Source organism: Diabrotica virgifera, chromosome 4 (genome assembly GCF_917563875.1).
Source record: "Diabrotica virgifera virgifera chromosome 4, PGI_DIABVI_V3a".
In the NCBI taxonomy this organism is placed as follows: domain Eukaryota; kingdom Metazoa; phylum Arthropoda; class Insecta; order Coleoptera; family Chrysomelidae; genus Diabrotica; species Diabrotica virgifera.
This window is the reverse complement of record NC_065446.1, coordinates 258,913,199-258,934,084: the sequence shown is the minus strand read 5'-3', so window position 1 is coordinate 258,934,084 and position 20,886 is coordinate 258,913,199. Positions and strand designations below refer to the sequence as shown.

General features: G+C 32.2%; 1 protein-coding gene across 8 annotated transcripts in view; it reads left to right on the top strand.

Annotated features, from left to right (window-relative positions):
- LOC126884134 (titin) overlaps positions 1-20,137 on the top strand; it is a 74,993-nt gene extending 54,856 nt beyond the window's left edge. For all 8 annotated transcript variants that reach the window (XM_050649991.1, XM_050649989.1, XM_050649988.1 and 5 more), the window contains 3 exons: positions 6,990-7,312; positions 11,746-11,983; positions 19,774-20,137. In XM_050649991.1, coding sequence (XP_050505948.1) covers positions 6,990-7,312; positions 11,746-11,983; positions 19,774-19,868 — 656 coding nt within the window. In that variant the 3' untranslated portion in view covers positions 19,869-20,137. The remainder of the gene's footprint in view (positions 1-6,989; positions 7,313-11,745; positions 11,984-19,773) is intronic.
- The last annotated feature ends 749 nt before the right edge of the window (positions 20,138-20,886 follow it).

Here is a 20,886-nt window from a genome sequence, read left to right as displayed (position 1 = left end):
GGCAACTGGTATTTTATCGCATAACTCTTTTGTCTTTAACTTCCAAACATTCTTGACAATGGATTATTAAATTGTGAGGTATTCTAGTACTAAAAAGTACCCTTTATTTAATGCGATAGGATGCACCGTTTTCTAGAAAAATCGATTTGAAAATTTTTCGTTGATTAAATTAGAAAAAATTTTGAAAATTTTTGTCAAAAAGATGGTGTATTTTACTGATTTAAAGTAATAGTAACTTTTACTACTAGAATACCTCATAATTTAATCATCAAGTGTCAAGCATGCTTAAAAATTAAAGACAAAGAAGTTATGCGATAGAATAACCATTGACCTACCCAAAACGGACGAATATGACCGGTACTAGAATTTCGCAACTAAGGAAATCGATTTATCTCTGGAAGATAAATGAACGTACCACTTTTCGTTTTTCTAAATAGTTTTTTTTTATTTTTTTTTTCAAATTCAACAAACGAAAAATTTTCAAATTGATTTTTATCGAAAACGGTGCATCCTACCGACTTAAAGAAAGAGTACCTTTTAGTACTACAATACCTTACAATTTACTAATCTAGCATAAAAATGCTTAGAAGTTAAAGATAAAAAAGTTATATGATAAAATAACCGTTACCCTACCCAGAACGGGCGCCTATGACTGGTACTACAAATTCGTAATTGATGTAATTGATTTATGTCAGCAAGATAAATACGTGTACCAGTTTTCGTTTTTCTAAGTAGAAGCGTTCTGGAGATATTTAAGCAAAACTAATATCATGACGCTGTCTTCAAAGGGCTCTATCTCCCTTAGGCCGATGCCACATTATGCGTTTTGACCGGATGCGGTGAAAACGCATCCGTTTCCAACGCAACCGGACCGATCTGTCACACTATGCGTTTTCACCGGATGCGGCGGAAACGCATCCGGTTAAAACGCATAATCTGACATCGGCCTTAGGAAGCATTTTCGAACTAGGTGAATTGGGTTAAATTGTCTTCAAATTATCTGAAGCATCTCCAGTCTTCGTTTGTCGGGAGAGTTTCTGGACACCATGTATAGCACAGCGTTACATTCAATTTTAAACTCCACATAATTCTTTTTATGATAAGTACGTCATTGAAATGAGTAATAAAAATTAATACCTTTCCTAACAAAAAAATTAAAGAAGACCTTTTTTTTAAAGTATGGACATACATTGTATAACGTGTAAATAGAAATAGTTATTTTTCTACAACCACTATACAAAATGCACTTTTCTGCACAGTTTTATGTTAGCAAACTTGATATTTACTCACAGTATAAGATATTTGACATTAGTGTGCAGAAAAGTGACGTTTCTGTGCCGCAAAGTGACGTTTCTGTGCCGCAAAGTTCTTTTCTGCACAGTTGACTACCTCATTCTGAGTAACGTTATATTCTGTTTACACCCGTGGTTAAACTTTAGACAAATATATAACCTATAAGATAATTATTATATTTAACTATAGCATAGAAACTAAATTATGGATGTTACAACTGTTTTATTTTACAATTTTATTCTTATTAAACATTTTATAATTATCAAATAACCAATAAGGATTTAGCAACATCTGCAAGAGACGTCGAATGAAGTAAGTTTTGTGTAAATCCGTGACTGCATAAATACAACGTCAATAATGTGTACCTAATAATTTTTTAAAATAGTTTAAATTTAAACAAATTAAGGCAGTGCATTAATTTTTTAACTGATTTCTGTGCAATTTATTTGGGTATAAGGAATTTAAATTGATTAGTATTAATTAAATACAGTTTAAAATTTATCACATAGGTACCTATTATAATTAATCTTCGTTTGAAAATTGTGATTTTTATTTTTAGGAGAAACTGTGCTTGTAGAAAAAATATAGTGTGTAACACGTGCAGAAAGGTAATTTCTCACTCGTTTGAATTGCGGCACTCGCTTGCGCTCGTACCGCAACTTTTCAAACTCGTGAGAAATTAGTACCTTTCTGCACTTGTTGCACAATATACTATTATTGCATGTATTATAATTACTTCAAGGCCATATTAACATATCTAAACTAACACGCGTGCGAAAAATTAAAACGCGTGCGGAAATGTAAAACGCGTGAAGAAAAGTAACACGCGTGCGGAAAAGTAAAAGTTTCTAAACTAAAATGCGTGCGCGAAAGTAGACATTTTTGCACGCTCGTAGAAAAAATATATTACCGCCTAATACACAGTTTGAGTAGTTTTTAATAAATGACCTAGACGGAAGCAAATAATAATTATATTACATCGTGCATTATGGCAACACCGAACTGAAAAGCTATAAATCAAAATGAACACGTGTTTGGCTGGTTATCCGACCCCCTAAAATCTTGAAATTTAAGCACCAGCTAAACAGAGGCGGAGGATTATTTTAAAGTAAGTAATATATTTTTGCTACGATGGCATATTGGCGACCATTTGATAGGAATGATCAAGATGCATCATCTTCTGTGGTATCAATAAATAATGATAATTACGTTAATGACAGCCCCGAATTAAAAAATAAAGATTTGCACGTACAATCCCAAAGAATCGTTCTAAATATGTACGATTGTTTAAAAAAAGAAAATATTGGGATGACTGATAATGCAATTGTTTCGCGAATTCATGTATTAACAAAAATCGGGTATAAGACGATATACACAATTATTAGATTAAGCACTGTTACAGATCATTCCTTAAAACGAAAGCGACCAAAGAAAAAATTAGGTAGGATTGACATTGCTGCAAAAGATGTTATTCAACGAACAGTTTACAATTTTTACAAAGAAAATAGAGTGCCTACTTTAGAACTGATTCGTGACAAATTGAGAAATTTCCCTGAATATAATTATACATCTTTGGAAACACTGCGCGAGATTTTGATAAGTTGTGGATTTAAATATAAGAAATTAGATAATCGAATGGTAATAATGGAATCTCGGCGTATCGTTGAACTTGGACGAGAGTATTTGAGTAAAATAAAACAATATCGTAATTCAAACAGAAACATAATCTAAAAATCCACAAGGAAAAACATAATATATTTAGACGAAACCTGGTTCGATACGCATGATGTTGTACGCATGACTAAATAATGAGTCCAATATTCTTATAAATCACTAAAATTAACAAGTTTTAATTTGAAAGAATTAATTTGTTATTCATTCGATGTTGTGAGCCCGCTCACATTTGAAAAAATTCTGATTCTGTTCCTTTGAAGATTCCTATTCGAAAATGCCCCGTTTAAACAAATCGAAGGGTGCCGGGCGACATTTTGGGCAGATATTGTTGAAACAATTCAAATTCAAAAGATTTCTCACCAAAATCTTAACACTCAATGTTTAGACTTCAGTTAACTCTTGAATCTCAAAAATAATCATTTACATATTTTTTCTACGAACGTGCAAAAATGTCTACTTTCGCGCACGCGTTTTAGTTTAAAAAGTTTTACTTTTCCGCACGCGTGTTACTTTTCCGCACGCGTTTTACTTTTCCACACGCGTTTTACTTTTCCGCACGCGTGTTAATTTAGGTATGTTAATATGGCCTTAAAGTAATTATAATAAATGCAATAAACTAATATTTAGATGTTATTTACTAATTTATTTCAAATATATCTTATTGTGTTCATGTTTTAATGAAATTAACGCGAGAATTCGATGAAATAAAATAAATTTGACATATTATTCGAAGGTCAAATCAGTGGACAATCACAGTGGTTTTGAATCGTCGTCATGGAAACCAAGATCGTCGTCATGCTAACCAATTATGCTGAAAGTTTGGTTTTGACAACCTTGTCAAAGAATTAATTTGTGTATGTATTTTCATATTAATTAAATTAATTGATTTAGGGCCGGTTGTTCGAACGCTAATCAACAATTATCATTATCAAATATTTAATTACTGTCACCAACTGTCAATGTCAACTTTGTTTGGGTTGCTGAAAACATAATATGAAATTAATTAATCAATTATGTTAATAATTGTTATGTTAATTGATTAACTAATCTCATAATTTTAATCAATTATGTTTTCAGCAACCCAATAAAAGTTGACATTGACAGTTTTGGTGACAGTAATTAAATATTTGATAGTTGTCATTGTTGATTAGCGTTCGAACAACCGGCCCTAAGATTTGGTCATTTTTTAAAGATTCGTAGAAAAAATATTGTTCCTAACGCTTGCAGAAAGTCTCTTTTCCGCACTCGACTGCTTGCCGAACTCCCGCTTCGCGTCGTTCAGCAAACTGCAGTCGCGTGCGGAAAAGTATGACTTTCTGCACTTGTTAGGAAAATAACTATTTCAAGCCTGGAAAATGCATATTAAATCGCCTATATCTCGAAAACTATTAACTTTTGAGAAAAATGACAAAGTACCTTTCTTATTTAGAGTTACCCAAAAACCTAAAAAAATATTTTTTGGAGCACAAAAGGTGATATTTTGAATTTGTTTAAAAAATTGTTCAAACAATTTCTGCCCAAAAATTGAGAGATTTTTATGAATATAATTATGCAAAAATTAATAAAAATTATATGATTTTTCTTGAAATATGCGTTTGATGAACTGATCCTTTTTCTTAATTTCCACGCCAATGGTCGGCACTGGCATCAAAGAAACTCGAAAGCCGCCACTTGGCAAACTGACTTTGGAAAAAGAGTACATATGCGTCGAGAATATTACATTAAAATATATGACGCATATGTGCATCTTGGACATAATCTTTAATATACAATGCGTCCATAAAGTTAGGCATAAATTTATTATTTTTTAAGCCGGCGACATTAAGGAAAAACTGTTCAACTATTTATTTTCTTACAATATGTGACGCACATATGCGTCGAGAATATTACATTAAAATATATGACGCATATGTGCGTCTTGGACACAATCTTTAATATACAGTGCGTGCTCCATAAAGTAAGGTATAAATTCATTATTTCTTAAACCGGCGACATTAAGGAACAATCCCGAAACAGGTCTATTTGTATCTTTAAATTTCAATTTTTTGCCATATACAGGGTGTCCCGAAAAGATTGGTCATAAATTATACCACAGATTCTGGGGTCAAAAATAGGTTGATTAAACCTCACTTACCTATATACAATAGTGCTCACAAAAAAAGTTACAGCCCTTTGAAGTTACAAAATGAAAATCGATTTTTTTTAATATATCGAAAACTCCTAGAGATTTTTTATTGAAAATGGACATGAGGAGTGTTTATCGTAGCAACATCTTAAAAAAAAATTATAGTGAAATTTGTGTACCCCATAAAAATTTTATGGGGGTTTTGTTCCTTTAAACTCCCCCAAACTTTTATGTACGTTCCAATTAAATTATTATTGTGGCACCATTAGTTAAACACAATATTTTTAAAACTTTTTTGCCTCTTAGTACTTTTTTGATAAGCCAGTGTTTATCGAGATATTTTGAATATTTGTCGAATCCACCACCTATTTGTGTATGGTTAAGTATGATTATAGACACCTGTTAATAATCTGAAAATTTATTTATAACTTAAATTTTTTGGTATATTTTTAAAAAGAAGCCACATCTCGATAACAGTTGACTTATCAAAAAAAGACTAAGAGACAAAAAAGTTTTAAAAACACTGTGTTTAACTAATGGTACCACAATAATAGTTTAATTGGAACGTACACAAACATTTGGGGGGTTTAAAGGAACAAAACCCCCATAAATTTTTTATGTAAATATAGTAAAAAAGTAGCCGCATCTCGATAAAAACTGGCTTATCGAAAAAATACTAAGAGGCAAAAAAGTTTTAAAAACGTTGTGTTCAACTAATGGTACTACAATAATGAATTAATTGAAACGTACACAAAAGTTTGGGGGGGTTCAAGGGAACAAAATCCCCATAAATTTTTTATGGGGTGGACAAATTTCACTATAATTTGGTTTTAAGGTGGACCTGTCATAAGAATTATACATGCCCGTTTTCAATAAAAAATCTTTGAAAGTTTTCGATATATTGAAAAAAATCAATTTTCATTTTGTAACTTCAAAGGGCTGTAACTTTTTTTATGAGCACATTTGTACTAAGGTAAGTTAGGTTCAATCGAACTATTTTTGATCCCAAAATGTGTGGTATAATTTATGACCATTCTTTTCGGGACACCCTGTATATCATACCAGTCACGTCATGCATCTGTGTTTGGTGACGTAATCGATGATTTTTTTAAATGAGAATAGGGGTCATGTGATAGCTCATTTGAAAGAGTGTTCAATTCTCCATTTACTAATAAAAACATTAACATAATTATTTATACAGAGTGTTCAAAAAAAAATTAAATTAATTTAATTGAGACAAAAAGAAGAATATATGTAATTTATTTAATACAAAATACGTTTTACCGTTGTCAGAAAACAGAAAAAACATGTTTATTTGACAAATAAATATTGCATTTCGCTTGAATTCAATGTTTAAGCTGCCATCCACCTGCCTCTTGGCAATTTGAACATTTCGTTTAAGTGAAAATCAATGTTAATTTTTTAAACAAAATATTTTTATGTTTTTTGACAGCAGTAAAATGTATTTAGAATTAAACAAATTACATACATTCATCTTTTTGTGTCAATTAATTTAATTAAAAATTTTTTTGGACACCCTGTATAAATAATTATGTTAGTGTTTATATTAGTGAATAGAGAATTAAATACCCTTTCAAACGAGCTATCACATGACCCCTACTTTCATTTAAAAAATCATCGATTACGTCATCGCGCCCACGTAGATGACGTCACTAGTATGATATATGTATATATACCAAAAAATTGTAATTTAAAAATAAAAATCGACCTGTTTCGGGATTTTTCCTTAATGTCGTCGGTTTACGAAATAGTGAATTTATGCGTTACTTTATGGACGCACTATACTATATAAACGTTTTTATTTTTCCTGATTTTTTTTACTTTTCCACATGTCAGTCTATATTTCCTGCATTGTATGGTCTACTTTTCTCATTAGGTGACGACGACCTCCTTCTGACAACCAAACCTGCACAACCGAGACCAAAACAAGCCCCCGTTCAGCCCGTGCAAACGATAGCCGCCCTCGAAGCACACGAACCTGAAGAAGCACATAAAATGGCGGTGGTTTCGGAACCGTCGATTACCCAAGTACCGGCCGCTATTCAACAAGAACCCGAAGAGAACGCAGCGGCCGAGACGTCTGGCATCAACGCCTTGGCGCCTGATATGTCTTCTTTCACGCTCAACGACCACGATAACCCGATCTTTATTACTGGCGATGATGGTACCGTGTATCAAGTAGCTGGACAGAATGAACAGGTAAGAAACAATACGAGGGTGGATTAATATAAAACTAGCCTTTGATAGAAAACACAGGTTTTTTCGGATTAAATCGATTTATTTCTCAACATAGTCCCCTTTTAGCTCGATACACTTAGTAAGACGATGTTCCAAATTTTTTATCCCATCCGAATAGTACTTTTGCTCGAGCTCTTCAAAATAGGACGACGTTTCAGCGATGACTTCGTCGTTTGCTGCGAAACCGCGTCCTCCGAGCCATTTTTTTTTAGGTTTGGAAACAGAAAAAAGTCGCTGGCGACAAGATCTGGCGAATACGGTGGGTGTTCAACCAATTCATAGCCGCCAAATTCGTGTAATTTTGCCATGGTGACGGCCAATCGGTGAGCCGGTGCTTTGTCTTGGTGAAAGAGTACTCTTTTTCGCGTCACAATGTATCACCAGCGTGGATAACAAAGGCAAAAAAAATATGTAACTCGACAAATTAAACAAACATAAAAATATACTTGGTGCTACGTAACTTTACGGAGTACCTCGGTAGCTCTAAGTCTTCAGGGAGCTAGGGGGGTAGATTCTTAATAGATTTTAAATATAATAGAAACTCAATTGCTCGGGGGGCGCCATAATTAAAAGAAAATGAAAGACGAAGCTTACATAAAAGTTAAAAAAAAATAACTAAAGTAAAAAGTTAATAAAAATATATAGTTATCATAAGATACAAACACATTTACATAAATATAAATATAACATGACTTACCACAGTATTCTCAGTTGAATATCATTCAGGAACAAGAGAAAGGACTCAGATAATATTATCAATCAAAAACAGTTATTACAAAATGAATCAACTTTTTATTAAAATAAAAAAAATGAAATGATGGATCTCTTGTAGACAATATAAGAGATTCTGTCTACAAAAACAATAAAAAGGTTTACAAATAATACCTTGTCATATAGTCCTGTCCTTATTATTCACGTTATGAATGTCCAAAGCACGCACTTTTCACTGAATTTAGAAAAAGAATAGTACAAAAATGTTTATTTCCATGAAAAGTTTCAGCAAAAAAACAATTAAATAAACTTCCAAATTTGCTCATATTGACTTTTTAAATTATTTAAATAACTTCTAATTAACTTCTTGAAATATTTATTATTAATATTGACACCTAATGAATGACTTTATCCATGATTGCTTCAAAAAAAAAATTAAATAGTGTATTACACACCAAAACTAACCAGCTTTTTGCCTGAACGCGGCAACGCCATGATTTCTTCATAAAACTTCGAAATCGGCTACATTCTCACTTAAGCTCTCAATCAAACTTCCACTAAAAAAAACTCAAACTAAAATTTCAACTTAACTCTTCAGAAACCGCTATAAGCTGTCTCTGCCCGAGGCTACAACAAAATCTCTGACTTCAACGTCCAAAACTTGAATTCCTCTAATCTCACAACTTGAATGAATCTCCTCAAACCCAAAACGCTTCCTTCCAACAACCCACTCCATTTCTCTCATTCTACCCTACTCATCCAATCAACCAATAAGAAAAAAGTTTAATCCTTCCTTCTTTCATTAATGACTAATAAAAAAATAACCAAGCTTTCTACATTTAGTATCGACCAATAGGGAAAAACAAAAAATATTTTAAGCCAACCTACTTAGTAGGGAACCATCCAAAATTAGTTTGCAAAGTCAGCAAACCTCTCTCAGTTCTAACAATTTTCAAGAAAGATATTGCTGAATCCACAATTAACACCCGCGCTCTCTGAAACTGATATTAGCACGTATGTGTATCTAACTCCCAGAATTCGTGGAGCCAAAACGATCATTAGCTACATTGTAACTCTTTTTTACATCACAAACTGAACACAAGAAATCGAATATAGATACCTATGACCGTAAAATATAATAGTCTTTCTTTAACAAGACTAATAAACTTCAAATTCTCACGTTTTTTTTAGACAGAAAACAAAACAAAACGACAGAAATAAATTCCTTACATTCGCTTGACATATGAAGCAATATTTTTATGTCTACAGGATGGGACAAAAATATGTTATGATACATTTACAATTCTTGGTTTCTGGGTGAGGCAGAATGATTGAGTTCTTTTAAACCGTTTCAACACCAGGGCTTTTGCGACGCAATTCGGCATCGAATCGATCCAATAATTCTGCGTAGTACTCGCCATTTATTGTTTTTGCTTTTTCCAAGTAGTCGATGTGAATGATGCCCTTCGCATCCCAGAAAACAGTCGCCATCACTTTGCCGTCCGAATGTGCACTTTTTGCCTTTTTTCGGCGGGCCTTCTCCGCGTTTGCGCCACTGTTTCGACTGTTCTTTGGTTTCCGGTGTGAAATAATCCACCCAGGTTTCATCAACTGTAATAAATCGGCAAAAAAAATGCTTCGGATCGCGCCGTATCATCGCCAAAAGAGTCTCCGAAGTGGTCACACGTTTTCGCATTTGGTCGATTGTCAACAAACGCGGCACCCATCACGCGGATAGCGTTTTAACCTTCCGATGACCAACCTTTTTTTTGTTACACAGATGACTAAGGGGGGTAAAAAATGACCCCAGGTCAAAAATGACCTGGAATGAATGTTTTCAGCATTTAAATCTTCATCTAACAATACATCCTCGTTTTCTGATACTATTTTATCTTCTATATCATCATAAAAATCGCTAGCAGTAACAATTTCATGTAACTCAGTCTCAGTAAAATATTTGCGGGCCATATCTTGTGTACATATAAGATATGGCCCGCAAAATACTAAGAAACTATAATAATATACGCCAGGAAATAATAATATTGACTAACTGTAGCAGACAGGAATATCATGATTCCAGGCACCACAGTCTAAAAATAGATTTTGATAACGCGCAGTGTAAAACTACTTGGAATTCCACATAATAGACGGTATTTTACTAAACATCAACTTCACAATATATTTTTTATTCGTAAAATATAGGGAATTTTTTTTATTTCAAATTATGAGGATATCTAGATTGAATTTATTAAAGAAAAACATACGCTGGGGTCCAAATTTACCCGCCTTGGTCATCCGAATGTTAATGTTCAAATGATGGTGAATGATGTGTACGCGTTCGTAGGAAATGTTTAGGCCTCTACTAACTCGCGGAGCTTGATTCGACGATCTGTCATAATCATGTCATCGACTTTGTTGATCATTTCCGGCGTGGTGACTTCATTTGGCCTCCTGGGACAGTCATCATCAAAAATACTCGTACGACCACGAACAAATTCAGATTTCCAACATTTTACTGTTGCTAACGAAGGTGCAGCCTCACCATATACTTCGTCCAGGTCAGCTTTGATTTGCATATTCGTTTTCCCCTTTTTGTGGAGGAACTTAATCACCGAACGGTACTCGATTTTTTTCCATTTTTCCGAAAACACAAAAATTGTTTGATTCTGACGGCTGTAAAAAACCAAACTAATAGTTCTTTGGCTTAAAATATTGACAGACGTCATGTCATGAATGGCAAATGTCAAAAGCGAGAGCAATTCGGTATGAAGTAACGCCATCTATCAAAGGCTAGTTTCATATCAATATATCCTCGTATTAATATTCGCTGTTGGCGAGGAACCGCAAAGTGGGCGACGCCTGGTGGCGAATTTGAAAAGCATCAACTCTAGGAAAACATTGACTTTGCCATTAATTTATGTACATATTTGCGGTCAGTTTATGTTGTAATTAACAATACTTTCGACTTAAAAAAACTATTGCAGTGTTCCTCAGTATTCATTCCTATTATACTCTACGTAATGACCTAAATTAACCAATCCCAAATCACACATTTTGTTAATTTAACGTTTGTATTAAACGTAGTATTTTTTAATGTTTAAGCGACTGCAAAATTAAATAAATAAATAAAATGTAGTATATATTCTGTACATAGAATGTACATTGTTATGCAAAATATTCCGACCACCTCGTAATTTCCAGAACACAATTATTATAAAATAAATTCACCTACTTAGTTTCCAGTTTTTATTTAATTAAAAATTGTTATCTGTTGGTGTAAAATAAACTGTAGTGCACCTATTAATTAAATCAAAAACAAAATTGGAAATTCTAAGACAGATTAATAATTTTTAGAACGCTGTGTGATTATCGGGGGGCCAGATATTTTTATGAAAAAAAAGGTAAAAACAAATCAGTAGTTAGCATCAAATTTTAATGAATGATACAGATGAAACATAATTTTGAGTCGTCTTTAACTTATAAGATGTCTTAGTGGCAAAACTTAGTGGTTACTTTGGCAAAACACTCCTGTAAATTATTTTAATTTAACGTTTTAGAACTGTGAGGTCAAATGACAAAATGAATTGTTTTCCTAGTTATCGTCCATCTTTGAAATGTTGAGCGCCCTCTGTCGGAATTTAATTTTGGGAATATATAACCTTTATCGATGAAATTTTTTTTAGGGACAAACTATTCTGTTGACGCAAGGTAGTGACGGTCAGCAGCAGTGTCTGTTGGTGACGAATGAAATTGCTGAGACGATGGAGACGCCGGCCGCCGAAGAAGCTGAACCCCAGCAACAGGAAATCATCCCCGAAATCAGCCCCGCGGTGACGGATCCCCTCTCTATCAAAACAGACGTCACTGAAAGTTCTGATCAAGTCGTAGCACAAGTTGTTAGAGCAGAACCACCTAGTCCGGGTACGTAACGAGATAGATAATTCTTAGTTTATCAAAAACTCATTTAGTCCAGTCGTCAGACGAAAATGCCACTCAACCTCTAAAAATCACACGGACAAGAAGTATTCTAATGAAAAAGTCAATTTTGGGGGGACCCCAAAAAGATGCAAAAAAGTTTGCCGCCCTACCCTTAGTAAATAAAATTGGACGTATTAAAATTGGCTTATTAATTAATTAACATCTAATTTCATTCATCATTCATGGTCCTTTTGAGCCGGATCATTATGTTAAATTTACTATTACTCTGGGCTACTTAGCAAAATACAAGGAAGAGTTATTTACCAGCAATTTTATTGTTGGAATCGAATCTTATGATTGTATACAGTGCGTCCATAAAGTAACGCATAAATTCATTATTTCGTAAACCGGCGATATTAAGGAAAAATCCCGAAACAGGTCGATTTTTATTTTTAAATTCCGATTTTTTGGCATATATATCATACTAGTGACGTCATCCATCTGGGCATGATGACGTAATCGATGATTTTTTTAAATGAGAATAGGGGTCATGTGATAGCTCATTTGAAAGGGTATTTAATTCTCTATTCACTAATATAAACATTAACATATTTATTTATACAAGGTGTTCAAAAAAACATTTTTTTAATTAAAATAATTGAGACAAAAAGAAGAATGTATGTAATTTATTTAATTCAAAATACGTTTTACTGTTGTCAGAAAACAGGAAAAAAATGTTTATTTGACAAATAAATATTGTTTTTCGCTTAAATTCAATGTTAAAGCTGCCACCCACCTGTCTCTTGGCAGTTTGAACATTTCGTTTAAACGAAAATCAATGTTTATTTGTCAAATAAATTTTTTTTCTCTTTACTGACAGTAGTTAAATGCATTTTGATTTAAAATAAATTACATATATATTCTTCTTTTTGTCTCACTTATTTTAATCAAAAAATGTATTTTGAACACCCTGTATAAATAATTATGTTAGTGTTTATATTATTGGATAGAGAATTAAATACCCTTTCAAATGAGCTATCACATGATCCCTGTTCCTATTAAAAAAATCATCGATTACGTCATCACGCCCAGATGGATGACGTCACGAGGATGATATATATGCCAAAAAATTGTAATTTAAAAATAAAAATCGACCTGTTTCGGGATTTTTCCTGAAAGTCGCTGGTTTACGAAATAACGAATTTATGCGTTACTTTATGGACGCACTGTATATTAATAATATAGGTATGCAAAGTCCCCAGATAGTGTGCTACTTTTTATATACAAAATGGCGCCCGAAAATCGTGTTTTCTTCAATTTTTGCTCTGTGACTTCCAAGATTTTAACTTTACACCAAAAACACCCAAATAAAAATTCACCATAATTACATTCTGCATAGAGACGTGTTTTTCCCGATTTACTTCGGCGAAAATTTTTCCCGGAAAATTCGGATTTTTCCAACAAAATCTGTAATTTTCAACTAAAATTTTAGATGAGTAATTGTTTATCAATAATTAAATAACTTGGTAATATAAAATCTATTTTCGTATAGATAATAATTCCACAAGCCGATGGAAATTGAATGAACAGTTTAGCCACAATTGAATTGTTAATTAAAAATTTACGGTCGCTGTAATAACCACAATAATTATGATAAATAAGAATAGCTGTGATTTTTGTATAAAAAGACACTGTACCTATCTAGTGTACTTTACAGAATTGAAATTGGACTATATAGGCGGCCTCGGGAATATTTTAAAATTATAAACAATTTTTTGGCTTATAAACAAATAGAATATCTCGGGAAATATTAAATTAAATTAAATCATGAAAACGGTATTGGAAAAAAGTGGCAGGACGCTTCTTTTAAAAGAAAAAATGTTTAATTATGATGAGTGGTTCTTGAGACACAACCGGTCAAAGTTGACCGGCATTTACGGCAAAGATATAAAAAATAGGATCATAATTTTTAAACAATCACCTTTTTATTTCGGTCCTCTTTCTGCACACCAATTTTCATATCTTTAAAATACTCGTATTATAGCACATATTATAAAAACATATATTATTATAATAAAAACTATCGATATTACGAGTGAAAATAGGCAAAAATAGCAAAATTCCAATCAAAAATTAGGTTGGAGAAAATGTAATCTCAAAATTCAAAATCGGTATACGTTAAAAAAAAATGCATTTTCTCGGCTTCCCATGGAGCAATTTATTATTTTTTTGTTCCCAAGTAACTCGAGTAGAGCCAGCTAACTAACACACTATTAAATGTCAAACTGGCTTTTGTTTTGTTATCATAGAATAATTTATTTATAAGTAAAGAAAACTACGTATTTTTTCCAGATAAACTTTTAACGTTAGATAACCAGATTTTTTTAGATAAACTTACTACAAGTGTACCTTTTAACGTTAAAAACACAAATTCTCATTTGAAAGCTGTATAATTATTTAAACAATCTTTATTTAAACAAATTAAAAATTTTTGTTATAATAAATAAATAACTCTATTATAACAAAACAAAAGCAACTTTGACATTTAATAATGTATTAGTTAGATGGCTCTACTCGAGTTACTTGGGAACAAAAAAAGAATGAAGAAAATTGCTCCATGCGAAGCCGAGAAAATGCATTTTTTTAACGTATACCGATTTTGAATTTTGAGATTACATTTTTTCCAACCTAATTTTTGATTGGAATTTTGCTATTTTTGTCAATTTTCACTCGTAATATCAATAGTTTTTATTATAATAATATATGTTATGAGTATTTTAAAGATATGAAAATTGGTGTGGAGAAAGAGGACCGAAATAAAAAGGTGATTGTTTAAAAATTATGATCCTATTTTTTATATCTTTGCCGTAAATGCCGGTCAACTTTGACCGGTTGTATCTCAGGAACCACTCATCATAATTAAACATTTTTTCTGTTAAAAGAAGCGTCCTGTCGCTTTTTTTCCAATACCGTTTTCATGATTTAATTTATTTTAATATTTCCCGAGATATTCTATTTGTTTATAAGCCAAAAAATTGTTTATAATTTTAAAGTATTCCTGAGGCCGCCTATATAGTCCAATTTCAATTCTGTAAAGTACACTAGATAGGTACAGGGTCTTTTTATACAAAAATCAAAGCTATTCTTATTTATCATAATTGTTGTGGTTATTATAGCGACCGTAGATTTTTAATTAACAATTCAATTGTTGCTAAACTGTTCATTCAATTTCCATCGGCTTGTGGAATTATAATCTATACGAAAATAGCTTTTATATTACCAAGTTATTTAATTATTGATAAACAATTACTTATCTAAAATTTTAGTTGAAAAATAAAGATTTTGTTGGAAAAACCCGCATTTTGCGGGGAAAATTTTCGTCGAAGTAAATCGGGAAAAACACGTCTCTGTAGAATTTAATTATGGTGAATTTTTATTTGAGTGTTTTTGGTGTAAAGTTAAAATCTTTGGAGTTATAGAGCAAAAATTGAAAAAAACACGATTTTCGGGCACCATTTTGTTTATAAAAAAAGTAGCACACAATCTAAAATAACATATTTAAGTAAATACTAATTACTTTTCCAAACATCTGGGCTTCCTCCCAAAAACTACGTCATAGGGAAAACATCGATTTACCAAGAATCTGTATCTGTATGCCGTAGAAAAAAAAATGTTTCCAACAAAAAAATTTTTGTTAGCACTTTTTGTTGAACCGTTTTCTCAGAAACGACGTATAAGCGACCGGCGATTTTGAATGTCAGTTACGCGCGCGAAATCATTTTTTTTTTTTTAATAAAATTGGTATCAACTCGGCGGCAAAAATTCGATGTGTCCTATTGACAACTCATGATGCATTTTAAAGGTGAAGAGAGTAGCTTTCGTTTAATTTTTTAAATTTTTTTGCAAATGCAAGTTTCTATAAAGCTGTTAAATAAACGTTGCGTGATTTTTGCCATCTTTTACTAACGTGTATTTATTTAACAGCTTTACAGAAACTAACCTAATTTGCAGTAAAATGAAAATTTGTATACGCAAGTTGCACTTGTAACCTTTAAAACGCATTTTGACTTTTGTCGATAGGACATTCTGATCAAAAGATATCGAATTTTTACCGTCGAGTCGATACAAATTTTGTTTCAAAAATTAATTTCGCGCGTAACTGACATACAAAATTGCTGGTCGCAATTTTTTTCGTATTTATCCTGTATTTTTCGTACCTTTCGGATATTTTTGATATTTTTTGTGTTTTTTTTTTTGAATTTTTTGGATTTGATCGTCTTTTAAGTACTTTCTTATTCTTCACACTTTTCGTATTTCTCGTCTATTTTTCGTATCTTTCATGTGTTTTTCGGATTCTGTCATCATTTTCGTATAATTTTTGTATTATTAATAGTGTAGGAAACAGAGGTTGAACCTCACAAAATTGACACAAGTCCGGTTTTATATTTTTTTCTGGTATACCAAGGGGTGTTTATTATGAAACTAACATTTTCTTAAAAAATTTCGCCCCGGAACCCCCCTTTTCATCCATTTAAAGGGGGTAATTTGTGGTTTTTGCGAGACGTAGCCCTTCCTGTACGTTTTACAAAAAAATTTACTTAATAGTAAAATGAAGAGGACTATATTTCCTACTATTTATTTCCCGACAGCATTTGTCTATCACACACCGTTTAGCGGGGGTGGCGCCCCAAAGTTGACAAATTAAAAAAAAAATACGTTTTTAAAAAAAATTATTTTTCCCTAACTGTAATGAAAATTAAGAAGAAACCCTGCTGCAATTAACACAAATAAGTGGGTGATTTTTTTGGTATAGGTTTCGTTTAAGGGCAATTGCAAATTTTTTAATTACAGGGTGTTACATTTTAAAAAACCCCTTTTGATACCATCTGAACCGCCTATGCTAGAGTAAAAAAACTTTCAGCGATTATCCATGTACTGGTGTTATTTACAAATTTCTATAATGCACCCCCTTTTTTCCGGAACAACCCCAAAGAAAAGGAGAATTAATAAAGTGATTTTCTTGGAATCCACACACCATGACCTCTATTAAAATGCTTCATATATTATTTTATGCACGTTCTTATTACCCATGCATGGACACCAAAAGCGATTTCTTGATCCAACCCCTGTAGCAAAAAAAAAGAAATAAAGGGGGGGGGTTGAAAAAATCTTTTTTTTGCTTTTTAGCCCATATGGACATATGCTCCATCAATAGGGTTTTTCATAAATATATATGATTATTGCAACATATCTGTGGAAAATACCCCTATACCTTGGAGAGCATGTTTTTACAATTTTCTAATTACTTATGCATTTTTTAAAACAAAACTATAAAGAATTAAAGACCACTATTTTCTCTACAAATAAGGTCCTATGCATTTTTTTCGTATAAACAACCGTTACGGCACATAATAAGCAACCTAGAAATGCTTTGGCGGGCTCCAGTTTTTGTTTTTTTTTTCGTCACCTATTCATTTTATTGATAACGTACTTATGGAAAATAAAAGAACACACTGTCTGCTACACATTATGACCTATGCATATTTTATTTTCTTTGCACCCTAAAGCCACAGTGGTGGCCCAAAATCAATTTTTGATTATTTTCTTTATTAATTGTCCTTTTTTTGGTGGTTCCGGGGAAAATATGGGGGTGTATTGTTCAAATTTGTAAACAACACCAGTACATGGATAATCGCTGAAGGTTTTTTTACTCTAGCATAGGCGGTTCAGATGGTATAAAAAGGGGTTTTTTAAAATGTATCACCCTGTAATTAAAAAAATTGCAATTGCCCTTAAATGAAACCTATACCAAAAAATCACCCACTTACTTGTGATTAATTGCCGCAGGGTTTCTTCTTAATTTTCATTACAGTTAGGGGAAAATAATTTTTTTTAAAAACATCTTTTTTAAAGATTTGTCAACTTTGGGGCGTCACTCCCGCTGAACGGTGGGTGATAGGCATATGTTGTCGGGAAATAAATAGTAGGAAATATCTTCATTTTACTATTAAGAGGAAACAGTAGCGATCAACAGGTAGCGAAAACGCGTTCCAAGATTGCGGCTGTAATTTTGAATATTTTTTCGAGATATTTGGCACACGTATTCGTAATATAATAAAGAATGGCGGTACAGAGCCCAATTTGAAAAATATAATAATATGTGGAAATTACTCTGTAATTAAATACAATATTAAAAAAACGAGCCTGTACCGCCACTAAGAAGAACAAAAAAATACACTTTCTTCAAATAAACTTTTTTATCCGATGCCTAGATTTTGTGTCATTTTAGAACTACTAAATTTTTTTATTTTATTAGTAGTTCCAAAATGACACAAAATCTAGGCATCGGATAAAAAAGTTTATTTAAAGAAAGTGTATTTTTTTGTTCTTCTTAATGGCGGTACAGGCTCGTTTTTTTAATATTGTATTTAATTACAGAGTAATTTTTACATATTAATATATATTTCAAATTGGGCTCTGTACCGCCATTCTTTATTATATTACAAATACGTGTGTCAAATATCACGAAAAAATATTCAAAATTACAGCCGCAATCTTGGAACGCGTTTTGGCTACCTGTTGATCGCTACTGTATCACCTTAAGTAAATTTTTTGTAAAACGTACAGGAAGGACTACGTTTCGCAAAAACCACAAATTACCCCCTTTAAGGGATGAAAAGGGGAGTTCCGGGGCGAAATTTTTTAAGAAAAAGTTAGTCTCATAATAAGCACCCCTTCATATACCAGAAAAAAAAATAAAACCGGACTTGTGTCCATTTTGTGAGGTTCAACCTCTGTTTCCTACACTATAATGTATTTTTAGTTTTTGCGTGTATTACTCGTATTTTTGTGTGTTTTTCGCATATTTACCATATTTTCATTTATATTTCATATTTTTCATGTATTTTTTTGTCTATTTTTCATTTTATTCGTGGACAAAAATGCGAAAGATATAATCAATAGTATTCTTGGTAAATCGATGTTTTCCGTTTCCCCCTATGAGAGGGAGGCCGGGGATAGGAGTTGTAAACTTTTCTGCATCTTTTAGGGTGCCAAAATTGACATTTTCAGCAAAATCCAGCTTGCTCGTCAAGTTTTTAAAGATTAAATCAATGACGACTAGACTAATTAAAAAAATCCACGAGGAAAATAAACTTCCTGTAGCTGGCTGTATACAATAAATCACAAAAATACTAGATTTGTTGTAAAAGTTATATTTTAAAATACCCTAAATAGGATCACAATAAGACAAAACGTTTTCGGATTAAGAAATCCATCATCAGTGTTTTAAAAGCCTTAAAATTAAGTATAACCTAATTAATTGAGAAAAAAAAGTTAAAAAGTTGACAGAGGTTTTAAAAAACAAGAGGTAATACTTACAAAAAATAGCATGCCTGAGCCACCAAAATGTGTTGGGTAAAAACCCTTTAAATGTGAACGGTTATGTTAGAACATCATTTAATCATTACATAAATATGTAACGTAACATAAGCGTTCACATTTAAAGGGTTTTTACCCAACACATTTTGGTGGCTCAGGCATGCTATTTTTTGTAAGTATGGCCTCTTGTTTTTTAAAACCTCTGTCAACTTGTTAACTTTTTTTCTCAATTAGGTTATACTTAATTTTTTGGCTTTTAGAACACTGATGATGGATTTCTTAATCCGAAAACGTTTTTCTTAATGTGACCCTCATTTAGGGTATTTTAAAATATACCTTTTACAACAAATCTAGTATTTTTGTAATTAAAAAAACACAACACAACACTGTCTTTTTAACGGTTTTTCTTGCAGGTGGAACCCACAAAGTGGTAGTCATGCTTCCGGACGGTAATCTGATGATAACGCAAGTCTCTCCAGAAGAATACGCCAGTCTGGAGCTGGAGTAGATTCAGTGCAGTTGTTATAATTTTTTTTACCTACATTAAGGATGTACCTTTTTTACATTTATTCTTTTCTTTGATCTTCGTTATCGTTCATATCCTTTTAGCATTTAATCTCTCATTCTACAGACGCTGTGGATACAAAACGAAATATTTGAACTTAATTGTTATATTTGTAAAGAAAACATTGTATTATAATGAATTGATTTGTACATATTTGTAATTTATCTATAGATTATTAGGTAAGAGATTGCCAATAAAAAGTTTAGTATTTAGTTCTTTTTGGAGTATTTTAGATAGGATCGAGTTGGGAATGCTTATCATACTATGACACCACCATTTTACTAAATTATTTTTTCTATGAAGAAAACACGGTCAGCTTTATTAAATAATTGCATGTTACAGCCAGACGGAAAATGAATGACATTTGACACGAAACGTGACAGTTGAAAGCTGTCTTGGGATGCAAAATGTATGACAGTTGACATGACAAGTGACAGTTAAATAAACTCGAAATAAAAGTTTCAGGTCAAATATTTCTATAATATGTATTATATTAAAGGAAATGAATCACAATTTTAATTAAAAATTGGTTATACACTGACCTGCACAAAATACGGCCACCCCACAAAATGGGCAATTTTTGATGTCTTGAGTTTCCTTAACCTGTTGTCCGATTTAAGTGATTTTTTTTAATATATTATAGCCTTATTCTTTAGCAAAATAGCTGTAATAATATTCTTGCTGAACAGGTAAACTATCATTATATACCGGGTGTACCAATCAAACTGTCTTTTATTCTCAAAGTTTACCACACCCTATGGAATATTCTAGCATTTATAAAATACTGAAATTAAAACTCAACTATAGCCTCAGGTTTTCTTAACATTCTATTTTTTGATTAATTCGCTTATGTTGGATAATAAAAAAGATAGGTACATAACAACTAGCCATGTTCGTCATTAATACAGGGTGTTTCTAAATAAGTGCCGCAAAGTTTAAGGGGTAAATCTGCATGAAAAAA